At 39.8% G+C, this 12420-nt stretch overlaps 2 protein-coding genes across 4 annotated transcripts in view; both read left to right on the forward strand.

The window, feature by feature from the left end:
* The window catches only part of gal3st4 (galactose-3-O-sulfotransferase 4), a 29675-nt gene extending 21318 nt beyond the window's left edge, over positions 1 to 8357 (forward strand). Inside the window, exons 3-4 of one of the 2 annotated variants that reach the window (XM_060924041.1) lie at positions 1826 to 2132; positions 4523 to 8357. In XM_060924041.1, coding sequence (XP_060780024.1) covers positions 1826 to 2132; positions 4523 to 5521 — 1306 coding nt within the window. In that variant the 3' untranslated portion in view covers positions 5522 to 8357. The remainder of the gene's footprint in view (positions 1 to 1825; positions 2133 to 4522) is intronic. The other variant, XM_060924050.1, reaches the window with a different exon arrangement.
* A 2299-nt stretch (positions 8358 to 10656) lies between these two features.
* trappc14 (trafficking protein particle complex subunit 14) overlaps positions 10657 to 12420 on the forward strand; it is a 39495-nt gene continuing 37731 nt past the window's right edge. For both annotated transcript variants that reach the window (XM_060935694.1, XM_060935704.1), the window contains exon 1: positions 10657 to 11391. In XM_060935694.1, coding sequence (XP_060791677.1) covers positions 10942 to 11391 — 450 coding nt within the window. In that variant the 5' untranslated portion in view covers positions 10657 to 10941. The remainder of the gene's footprint in view (positions 11392 to 12420) is intronic.

A 12420-nucleotide genomic window follows, 5' to 3' on the forward strand; every position in this document is an offset into this window, starting at 1 on the left:
TAAGAGGTAGCTAATACTACTTGATATTTTAGGCTATTGATATTGCCTTCCACCCTGCAAATCTCTCGCACACCCCCATACTGGATGTAACCCCAGACCATGAATTTTCCGCCACCAAACTTAACTGTTTTCTGGGTGAATCTCGGATCCATGCGGGCTCCAGTAGGTCTCCTGCAATATTTGCGGCGGCTGTGATGTACAGTACAGTCCCTGACAAAAGTCTTATCACTTGGGTACAAGTTGACCTTAAGTGCCCCTCAAATATATGTCTAATCAATTTTTTTTTTACAAGAAATGGCTAATTTCAATCCCAACAGCTTTTGAAATAATGTTTTAGTGCCAAACGAAACTGCTGAAAAGATCAAGGTGCTCCAGGACTGGCCAGCCCAGTCACCAGACATGAACATCATTGAGCATGTCTGGGGTAGAATGAAAGAGGAAGCATGGAAGACGAAACCAAAGAATCTTGATGAACTCTGCGAGGCATGTAAGACTGCTTTCTTTGCTATTCCTGATGACTTCATCAATAAATTGTATGAATCATTTTCGAACCGCATGGATGCAGTCCTTCAAGTTCATGGAAGTCATACAAGATATTAAATATGGATCTCACAGCACCACTACTTAATTCACTGATGTTATGCAACATATTTTTGTATTTGAAGTAAATTATTTGTTCAATTATCACATTACTCTCTGTAGGCGACAAAACTTTTGTCTTGCCAAAATCTGACCTTTCTGTGTTCATTAAATGATCAATCTTTCTTCAGTGAAGCAAATTTATTTTAGTGTATTAAACATAATTTGGGAGGGTTTTAGCCTTCATATGAGCCATTTCTAAAACCAATGGATTAATTAAAAGTCAGGTTATAAGCTGTTGTTTCTACAAAATGAATAAGTGACAAGACTTTTGTCAGGGACTGTACATGGCATGGCGATAAATTAGCTCAAAATGGAGGATCGGAGTTGCAGTCAGCTCTGTGTTTTAGTATAGCGGAAATGGCGATAACACCGATAGACTTCCTGTTGTGATGTTATGGACGTCAAGGTCATTCACTCAGACCGCTACCTGTATGAATCACTTTAATTGTAAAAATTACTATATTAGATTTATTGTTAACACTTAAAACTATTCCTATGCCATTATTGAGGTCTCAAGACATTTATAAACGAAAGTGAGGCCATGGCTCTGCATATCTCCTTTAATCCAATCGAAATGTTGTGGAAGGACCTGAAGAAAGCAGTTTATGTGAGGAAACCCATCAACATCCCAGAGTTGAAGCTGTTCTGCATGGAGGAATGGGCTAAAATTCTTCCAAGCCGGTGTGCAGGACTGATCAACAGTTACTGGAAACGTTTAGTTGCAGTTATTGCTGCACAAGGGGGTCACACCAGATACTGAAAGCAAAGGTTCACATACTTTTGCCACTCACAGATATGTAATATTGGATCATTTTCCTCAAGAAATAAATGACCAAGTATAATATTTTTGTCTCGTTTGTTTAACTGGGTTCTCTTTATCTACTTTTAGGACTTGTGTGAAAATCTGATGTTGTTTTAGGTCATATTTATGCAAAAATATAGAAAATTCTAAAGGGTTTACAAACTTTCAAGCACCACTGTACCTGTTTGAATCATCTAATAGCACTAACAAAGTCTCAATGGTCATCCAGAGAGTGGTGGTGGTAGTTACATGGGGGGAAGTCAGTAAAACCCATTTCACTGATTTACACCACCATGCTGTTTCTCTATTACATGTATGTCTTATTGTCTGATATCTGACTACACACATCCCTTTGTCATTGTTTGTATCTTGTGCTGTTAGCTGGGTGCAGCCGGAGCGGCCTCGCTCTCTGTTCTCTCTTTCTGAGAATGGTCAAGGGCCTCCTCTGGGTTCCTGCAGGCCTCAAACACACATCATGTTCCTGAAGACCCACAAGACCGCTAGTAGCACGGTTCTCAACATGCTCTACCGCTTCGGTGAGGAGCGGGGCCTGCGTTTTGCCCTTCCAATGGGCTACCAGTTTGGCTATCCACTCCCCTTCATAGCCCAGAGGGTCAAAGGGTACAGAGGTCCCCATGTAATCGAGTTTGACATCATGGGAAACCACATGCGCTTTTACAAGCCAGAGGTATGGGAATAAATTTTATTAACTATGTTTTTATGTAATATTTATATCATGCAACAATACTGCATTAATCAGTGTGTCCTCTGAATGAAGTGAATTTTTAGTATTGAAGCAATTCTTGGACTTGACTTGTAACAAAACTTTGCAACTCATTACTCTCAACTATTCCCCTTTCCCACTCTCAGTGAAAACTGTATGTTTTTCCTTTATTATGCTGTAATAGTGTCCTGTAGAAATCGGAGTAAAATGGCACATTTGAAATGTTAATCTACCTTGGCAACCTAGTAACATTTATGGAAATCTTTTGTTACGGCTCCAGTGAGAATCGGAACCATCAGATTTACGTGTTGTGACCAGTCGTGACCTTGCTGGCAGTGACATAAATGGCAATGTAGTGATCTTGCGATGGCACTACTTATACTGTCTCATTGTAAAGCATCCAGCGGCAAATCCAAAATAACAAGTAAAGAAAACATCACCAGATACAGTAGGACTGCGGTATCCGGAAGGGATATGTTCCAGGCTCTAGCATGGATAGCTGAAACCATGGATAGGAGAAAATCATATATAAAGCTTTTTTTTTTCCATGTACATACGTACAGTAAGATGTTTCCTTTATAAACCACACACAATGACATCAACAGCAATAACTAATAATAAAATAACAGTTATAACAATATTCTCAAAAGTTAGGTGAATGTGCTTTTCTCTCTCTCTCTCTCTCTCTCTCTCTCTCTCTCTCTCTCTCTCATGAATGGGATTCCGACATTTCCACTTAATATTTTTAGTATGAATGAGGCATGGAGATGGATGCAAATGCAGACACCTTTTTATATATATATAATATAATATATAAAATGAGTGAGTCCACGCTTATGGGTACTGAAATGGGGACATGAACTTATTCACCTAAAACCATTTCTTTTTTTACCATCAGGTCACAAAACATGTAATCTTTAATGAATGATATGTTAAAAGATAACTTTAATTTTCTGAGATGTAATAAAAACATATTTATATGCCAAAGTCAAGCCTATGAGTTCCAAAATGATGTCTGTTACATTACTTCTGTTACGATTGTCCATCTCGCGTCTGTTACAAATTAATTGCAATCTAGCTATATACCATGTTAATCTTATTGAAAGAATGTGTATGTTTATTCTACTACACATGTTTATTAATTATATTTGCTAAAACGTCACCTTCCTATGTTTCAAAAAGTAATTCTACATTGTTAAAATTGAGAATCTATATGTCCACAACACTTCTGTTACGTTCTGACTTTGGCATATAAATATGTTTTTATTACATCTCAGAAAATTAAAGTTATCTTTTAACATATCATTCATTAAAGATTACATGTTTTGTGACCTGATGGTTTTCGGTGAATTTTTAAAAATAAGTTCATGTCCCCATTTCAGTACCCATAAGCGTGGAATCACTCATATATATATATATATATATATATATATATATATATATATATATATATATATATATATATATACTGTGTGTGTGTATATTTTTTATATATATATATATATATATACACGCACACACGCAACAAAAACACCAGGCATGAAAACATGTATAAGTGAGGAACACAACAAGCATCGGTATGGAAAATAAAAACAAATGCAAAACAAACTAGCAGAAGCTGGGGTTTAAATAAGGAGAGTAGTAACTGAAAGTAGGTGTGTGTGGTTGTGTGGGAACTGTAGTTTGAGGGATCCTGCTTGTGTGCTTGAGAGTCAGCGGATATGGCGGTCCCACTGTATAAGCAAAAATGTTATAAATAGCCTTTACTTGTATAAAACAAATGTTCAGAAACTGGAAGACACCTAATCATAACAGAGACGGATGCAGCTTGACTCGTGCCACATTGCTAACTAGCTAATATTTCAGTTTTGGTTTTTCACGACAGTGGACTTGCCGCCTCGTGAATTCTGCATCATATCCAGTCTTGCATGGGTTGTGCTCCATAGCATTCCATTAAATACAGTCAAGTGGGAATACACAATGTTAATCACTTTTCCGTTCTCGAAAACTGAGTAGGAAGGAATTTTAAAAACATTTCTGTGTTGTTTTTACCTCCTCCAATAACGGATTTCATGTGATTATTTATATATAGTACTTAAGTGTGTAGATTTATATAACTACAGGGGAAACACTGACCTGTACAGTTTGCAGTTTTCCCAACATCTTTCCCACTCTTTACAGTCTAAAGTGAAGGGTTTAAAGATTAGCTAACATATTGAGAGTATAGGAAACCTCAAACTCTACAGGGCAGTCACTTTTCAGGAATAGAGCTGTGAACCAGTTTATTATTGCATACATGCACAATACTCAATAGATTAAATGCTAAATGTGATGTCTTTATTCTCTGTCCACAGGTGGAGAAAGTCATGCCTGCAAATACTTTCTATTTCTCCATTTTACGTGACCCTGTGGCATTAGCAGAGTCCTCCTATGCTTATTACAAAAATGTTGCCCCTGCCTTCCGACGTTCAAAGGGACTAGGCGACTTTGCAGATAACCCGAACAAATACTATGACCCTCGACTGCGCAACAACCACTATGCCCGCAACCTGCTGTGGTTTGACTTTGGCCTTGATCACAATGCTAACTACTCCTTGGCTCTTGCAAAGCGTGGTGAAGCAGCAATACGACACAACTTTCAACTTATCCTTTTGTCTGAGTACTTTGACCAGTCTATGGTGCTGCTCCGACATGCTCTCTGCTGGCCTCTGGATGCTGTTGTGTCCTTTAGTTTGAATGCCAGACAGCAGATATCTAAGAGCAGGTCAGGCTGGGTGGGTAAGGCAGCTGCTCCAGCATCTTTGCAACTGACAGAAGAGCAGCGCCAGAAGCTGCGTGAGTGGAATGCCCTTGACTGGCACCTATACCAAGCCTTTAATAGCACTTTCTGGGACAAGGTGGAGAAATTTGGCCAAGCGAGGATGCACACTGAGGTAACCTTATTGAGGAGTAGACGTGAGGTTCTGTCCCGCGTGTGTCTGCGCGATGGAGGCCGGCCGGTTGAAGCTAGCCGCATTCGGGACAGGGCCATTCGTCCTTTCCAGAGTGGCCTGGTGAAGATTTTGGGGTACGAGTTGCAGCCAGGTCTGGACAATGCCACAAGGCAAGCTTGTCTACGTATGATTAGGCCAGAAATCCAATACAAGGATCTGTTGGATCTTCGACAGTTTCCGCGTGCCCAGCAACTTCCAGGAGCAGCAGTGGCTGCAAATAGGTTTGCTGTTAAGAAGCGTTTGTCATCTTATAGGACTGGACAGCATGCTGGAGAGTCACTGGAGAGGGATTGGGATGGAAGCATACTGGTCCGTAATCAATCCCAAGAACATGTGGACATTAAGGGAAAGCTGAGATAGTGAGTGAAATAGCCACACTTGTTTTCCTGATTTATGGCTTCACTGGGCCTCTACACTGCACTATTCAGAGCCAGAGTTAGATCCTAACTTGTAATGCTTGCTCGGCTTCTGAACCCCTCTTCATCTTACCCTTTATAGGTATCATGCATTATCATGTGACTAGGATGTCAGTGTGTAAGAGCACTGTATTGAGGTATGCAGTGGTACAAGTACAATGCAAATGGCCCCAGTATACAGCAGGGAGAATGATGCATGCTGAGTGATGTATGACGCAGCTCGTTTACATCATGGTGCATGGTGTCCAATTCTTCTGCTGCTTTACTTGAGCTGTGGTGATACAAAAGCATTTTAAATGCTACGCTTTGTCTCTCACTCCCACAAACACATTTTGCATTTCATTTCATGATTCCTCCCACATGCAGACAATTTGGCATTGAGCCAAATAACACTTTTCAGATTGACAGTGCTTCTGTGCCTAGTGACAGCGCTGAAATAGAGCATAAAGCCATCAGCTGGGTACAAATACCACTAAAGCAGAATCATAGTTCCCTTACTGTCTGGCACAAATCTCAGAAATAAATGCAATGAAAATCACTGACGTTGGTTTGGGGTCAGCATTTGATTTATGATCAGTACATCAGAGTAGTAGTCAGCTTTGTAGTGCAGGACTGCATGAGGAAGACACAGTTTGGAACACTACAGCCCTCCTTCTGCATTGGTTACCATAACAGGGCTTGTCATGGCCAAGGCATTGTATCATGGCACGTATTATATAAGCTATATAAAATGTCTCTAATTGATGACACTGAAATAATTTAGCATAAATTAAATGTGTTAAATTGTCTGTTTTTGGTCCATCAGATGGAGTAGGCTGTTCTGCTCACTCTATTCTACCTCTTGACTCCTGTCAGAGGTGTTTTTTTTCCTTTTTATCTTATTTATGTTGCAGTTTTAATACGTGTCTAAAATGGTATTTGTCTTTCCAGATGAGTTTGGAATAGAATCATTAGTAAAGACTTGGTGTACTTAAACATTAGTGTAGTATAACCAATAATATCAGTTCTGCCTTTCAATGGAGTTGTGTGGGGTTTTATTTATATATTATATATATATTTTAAATGACAGTGAACCGATACCACTTAACAGACTTGATGTAGGTCAATTTGTGCATGATTATGCTGAGGTTTTCTAGTGAACTTGGAGTGACCGAGATGAATACTTTGCAAAAGGTGAATGTTAACTGAATACAAGAAAGCTAGAATGTCTGTAAAAATAATCAAATACATATCTTTTGTTCAAAACTAAAATCCAAAATTTAGTGACTTTGCCTTACTATATGAAACACATTGGAACAGGGCTTAATTTAGTGCTTGTTGTATTCATGTTGTTTTCCTTCTAAAAACAAATCTTAACGTATTTATAGTTTTCTGAAAATGCAAGTGTCTCAGTCTTGTGGTATGTAGAATGATGGTATATAAATTTACAATATGAATTTGACAAATGCACCGTACAGCTTGATAAAGCTGAACATATTAACGGGTCGTTCAGCGTCCATGTTTAAATTTATAAGTTTATAATTTATCAGCTCAAGCATAATTATTAAAGCAGAACACTCCATGTGTAGTCATAATTATAGTTAGTGATGTGTAGTGTGTATTAAAATACTTTGTGCATGTTTCTAAATAGCATTCACTGACACCAGTGTTTAATAGGAATCCAGATTCATCTCTGTTATTGTCACACTATGTCTTGATTTTGTATTTTGCTACTTTTCTATAACAAATCCTCTTGACCTGAGGGCAATATCTATAAGGGAATGCTGGAATGGGAGAAAAATCAAAAAAACATTTTCTAATATAAAATGTTTGTTATAGAAATTTTTTTCCCATATTCTAAATTAATATTTAGACCTAATGTTTTGTCAAAGATGGCAAATAGTAGGGGGGATTGAGAGTGTGTGCCAACCTATACAGACACTTATGCCAGCATACTGCATGATGGAAATGAAGCTAAACACCCAATTAAGACTTCTTGGTCTCAATCAAAGCTTTGCATATTTTATATTCACAAAGCTTTTACTGTATAGGGGCTGCCATTTGTTGATTAGTAAATACAGAAGTCCCTAAGAGACTTGGGGATTGAAAGAAAGCAAAATGATTTGATTTAGATGTCTCGCTGAAATTCTCTCGCTTTTTTTTGATAAGTCTGTAAGAAGCCTTCAGGTCAGTTTGCCTGCATGTGGCATTGGTTTTGTACCGACATGATGGCATTCCAAAAAAAGAGAGAGGGAGAGAAATGGCACTGTATACAAAACTGCCTTTATTACTGGTCTGCTGGTGTTTCCATTTTTCCGTCTACACCTGTATTAGATTGCTGCTCTGTCATAATTCATCTCAAGAGTAGAAATCTTACAAAGATGGTACACATAAGAAAACTTGAATTTACATTTACATCTCTGATGCTATTTCAGTTAAAAGGTACACCAAAGAGTTGCCGATATTTTTTAAGTTATGAAATACAGAACCTGTGACTGTGAAAATGAAAATTCTAAGCTATAATTGACTTTTTTCCTTCAAAAACTGTTGCTACTGTATCTGACAAACCAACCCCCTAAGGCACAGGAAGTTAAGAGTCATTGGAGATTGGACGCAACTGACACCAAACAAAAACTTAACAGGGAGATGTCTAAGAAATATGAAGCAAGAAAACTTTGCTGACCAAGCAATCTTTACTCAGTACCAGAATCTTATGTCTATGCTGCAAATTCAATGTAATGCTGACACTCTGTCCTAATGTTTTACATGATAGTAAATTTACAATACTGTAAATATTCCATTTGAACCATAGTAAATTGTGTATTATATTTATTCTATTTCATTTTGTTACTTGAATACTGATGTTTGGTTAGAAATAACTTTTCAAAATACCTTTGTAAGTATCTTGTCTTGGATCTATAGTTTACTTGTATGTAGATTAATGGGGGAAAGGTTGAATGGAATAAAAATAAAACTTTGGATAACAAACAACTGTTTTTTTTTTGTTTGTTTGTTTGGGTTTTTTTTGCATTGAACATGCCAAGTATTTTCAAATTTGTTCAGTAGCCTACACCAGAGACTCTTAAACTGTTTGCATCCAGTAGCCTTTTAACTGTAAAGTAAATGCCAAGGATCCACTCATTACAGATTTAAATGCGTTCAAAATATTTTGTCTATTTTCTAGTCATAGCACTTTATTGTACTAAATTCTGCACTGACGGAACGCAGTAAGAACAAATCAATTTACATTATTTTACAGGCCTACTTGTTTCAGTTATGGCGGATTTAATTAAACCCATTCAATTCATGTGAGTACACAAACTGATAATTTTATTTATATATGTCTACCTGTAATGTGCAATTTTTCCGAGCCTCTCAGTAAGGCAATTTTTCTATACTTTTTCACGGTAGATAATGCAAATAGCCCTCTGTATTTAATCCTTCATTTGTCTAATTTTTATTTGTTTTATTTGTTATCTGTTTGACATTTTCTTGCTACTGTAACACGTGAATTTCCCCGATGTGGGATGAATAAAGTGAATCTAATCTATAACTAAAAAGAACTCAATAAGAAATACAAGTTTGATATTTTGGGGTTGTGAGTTCCCTCGCTGTAACCAAATTAAATAAGAATCGTGGACTCCCTGGCTACGTATCGCAGACCCCACTTTGAGAAAAATGCATCTGACATTTTATGCCATTTATTAAGTTCACAAACAAGACATGAATCATTGAACAGCACATGAACACACAACACAACCTGAACTTGTCTATCAAGAACGATGCTTTGCATAACAGAGACTTGAAGAGAGTCTGTTTGGTTATGAAGAGGATGTCCGTACTGAATCATCATTTGGTATCAGCATCTCCTGCTGAAAAATCCAGCTTGGTCTGAGCAGCTGCCAGCTGCCAAAACACAGGTCAGGGTGCTAAAAACAGCCATTGACCACCACCTTTGCCAGCTGGTAAGTGCTGCAGAGGGAAATAGTTTCTGAATTACAGTTACTAGTGCAATATCATGGACATGTTAATTTCAAGGAAATAACACAAGTAGGAACCCCCCTTAAAAAAAAAAAACATTTCCTCCACAATTTGGTCACCTGTCAAATTCCCATCAGCAGCCAGCTTTCCCCTTACCACCTGGGGAGGGTGAATGCTAAAATGTAACATTCATTCATCCAAGATACCACTTATGCATTGTGAGAGGCAGGGTACATCCTAGACAGGTTACCAGTCTGTCACACAGAGACAGACATCCATTCACATTCACATATGGGCAATTTACAATAGCCAGTTGATCTAATCTGCATTTCTTTGGACTTTAGGAGAAAACCCATGCAGGCACAAGGAGAACATGCAAACTCCACACAGAAAGGCCCTGCTTGATGGGCAGGTTCGAACCCAGAACCTGCTTGCTGTGAGGCAACAGTACTAACCACTGCACCACCCTAAACTTAACACACCTTATTATTATTTATTAAGGAATGTTAAGTTTTAGGGTGGGTGGCACTGTCGCCTCACAGTAAGAAGGTCCTGGGTTTGAGCCCATGGCCGACGAAGGCCTTTCTGTGTGGAGTTTGCATACTCTCCCCATGGGTTTCTGCCGGGTGCTCCGGTTTCCCCCATAGTCCAAAGGCATGCAGATTAGGCTCATTGGTTGTCTGTGTCTATTGTGTCAGCCCTGTGATGACCTAGCGACTTGTCCAGGGTGTACCCCGCCTCTTACCCATAGTCAGCTGGGATAGGCTCCAGCTTGCCTGCGACCCTATAGAACAGGATAAAGCGGCTACAGATAATGGATGGATGGATGGAAGTTTTAGGGTGGTGCAGTGGTTAATATGGTATTGACGGTCTACCATATTAACCAGCTCATGGTCAGAATGAACTTGATTGGAAAAAAGTGGTATCAAAAAGGATTAGATGGGTGCATATCTAGTAACTAGCAATAACTGAAGGTGTTTAAAAAATTCTAAGAGAAAACAGTATTTGGTTAGCATTAAAGTCTACGTCAGCTCATGTGCGTTAGCATAGAACTGTTTGAGGATTTTCTCGATAATCTACTGCTCCTGCCTAGTTGTATTTCTGCTCCTTAACGGTACTAAATTATGATTCGATTAATAGGCCTGCAAGCTGGTTTGAATGTACTGCAGGAGCAACAATATGGCGCAAAATAGGATGTATTTTAATTGTATTTACTGCGGATAATTGAAATGTAAACCGACCGTAAACGGGAGACGAATCAGGGCGATCGGAGGATTTATGTCTGGGGAGAGGATGTTTTTCCCCACTGCTAGTTAAACAGACCACCCGGATCTATTAGCCTAGCTAGCTAGCTAGTTCTCTGCTTTCGTGGTGATAATAATAACACCACCCACCACCCCAGTCATGGTTTTGATGATGGAATCGCAGTGCGAGTATTTTATGTATTTCCCCGCCGTGCCCATTTCCGATCTGTCGGACCCGGCCCGGTACCGCACCCTCCCGCGCCGCAGCCATCTGTACCTGGGGGAGACGGTGCGCTTCCTGTTGGTGCTGCGCGCGCAGAGCGGCTCGGGCTCCGGGTACAGTGAGGAGCGCGCGGGCCGCGGCTGGCAGGAACTGGCTGCGTCTCTGCGTGCGCTCGCCAGTGTGTGTCCGGGGGAAAGCAGGGCCCGGGGGAGGGAGTGTTCCGGGGAAGATGGAGCCGAGGAGGAGGAGAGTGATGAAGATGATGGAGCGGCGAGTTGCTCAGGCAGAGGATCCACGACATACCGCGGATTTAAGGAGTGTAAACCGCTTCTCATCCACAACAACCCCGGTAACGGCAGCAGGGAGTTCCGCAGAGCTCCTGTACAGGTGGGTCACATTTATACACAACAATATATTTATCTATTAGATGATCCTGCGGCATCATTCATGCGTGTGTGTGATTTTTAGGTAGAGTATGAATCTAATTAGGGCGGCACGGTGGTGTAGTGGTTAGCACTGTCGCCTCACAGCAAGAAGGTCCTGGGTTCGAGCCCCGGGGCCGGCGAGGGCCTTTCTGTGTGGAGTTTGCATGTTCTCCCCGTGTCCGCGTGGGTTTCCTCCGGGTGCTCCGGTTTCCCCCACAGTCCAAAGACATGCAGGTTAGGTTAACTGGTGACTCTAAATTGACCGTAGGTGTGAATGTGAGTGTGAATGGTTGTCTGTGTCTATGTGTCAGCCCTGTGATGACCTGGCGACTTGTCCAGGGTGTACCCCGCCTTTCACCCGTAGTCAGCTGGGATAGGCTCCAGCTTGCCTGCGACCCTGTAGAAGGATAAAGCAGCTAGAGACAATGAGATGAGATGAGATATGCTTCATGATGTGCCACGGCTCTTTTAAATAAATAAATAAATAAATAAATGTACACACACTACAAATGCCCCAAACCCTAATTCTGTTAACTTGCATCAGTGAGCTCTAATGAGACTTTTAAACTTCACTTCACTTTAAAAATAAGTGACATTTGAGTGTGTATTGTGCCCCATTATAAAGAAATAGAAAAATCAACAATCTATTATTTTTGTACATTTTGCCAAAATATGTAAAGGAATGCATATATGGAACAGCAATTTCACATTTGATAAACCAGATATAGCCAAGTATATTTTATAAACCAAAAACAGGTTTCACCTTAATCAGCATCACAATGGATGCAATTATTAAAGTGCTGCCGAAAAGATTGGGTTTCTTTTTCCATTAATAACAGAACATAATATGGTAATAAGCTTTCCAAAATACCTTTAAGTACAGTCAGGTGCTTCCCAGACACAGTCATCTGCTGACACTTGACTGTGGGTGGAGGAAGGACGTTTAGTGTGGTGCTGACTGAAAGTGGTGAGAATGGTTGTCTGTGTCTAT

This window comes from Neoarius graeffei, chromosome 1 (assembly GCF_027579695.1).
Source record: "Neoarius graeffei isolate fNeoGra1 chromosome 1, fNeoGra1.pri, whole genome shotgun sequence".
NCBI lineage: Eukaryota > Metazoa > Chordata > Actinopteri > Siluriformes > Ariidae > Neoarius > Neoarius graeffei.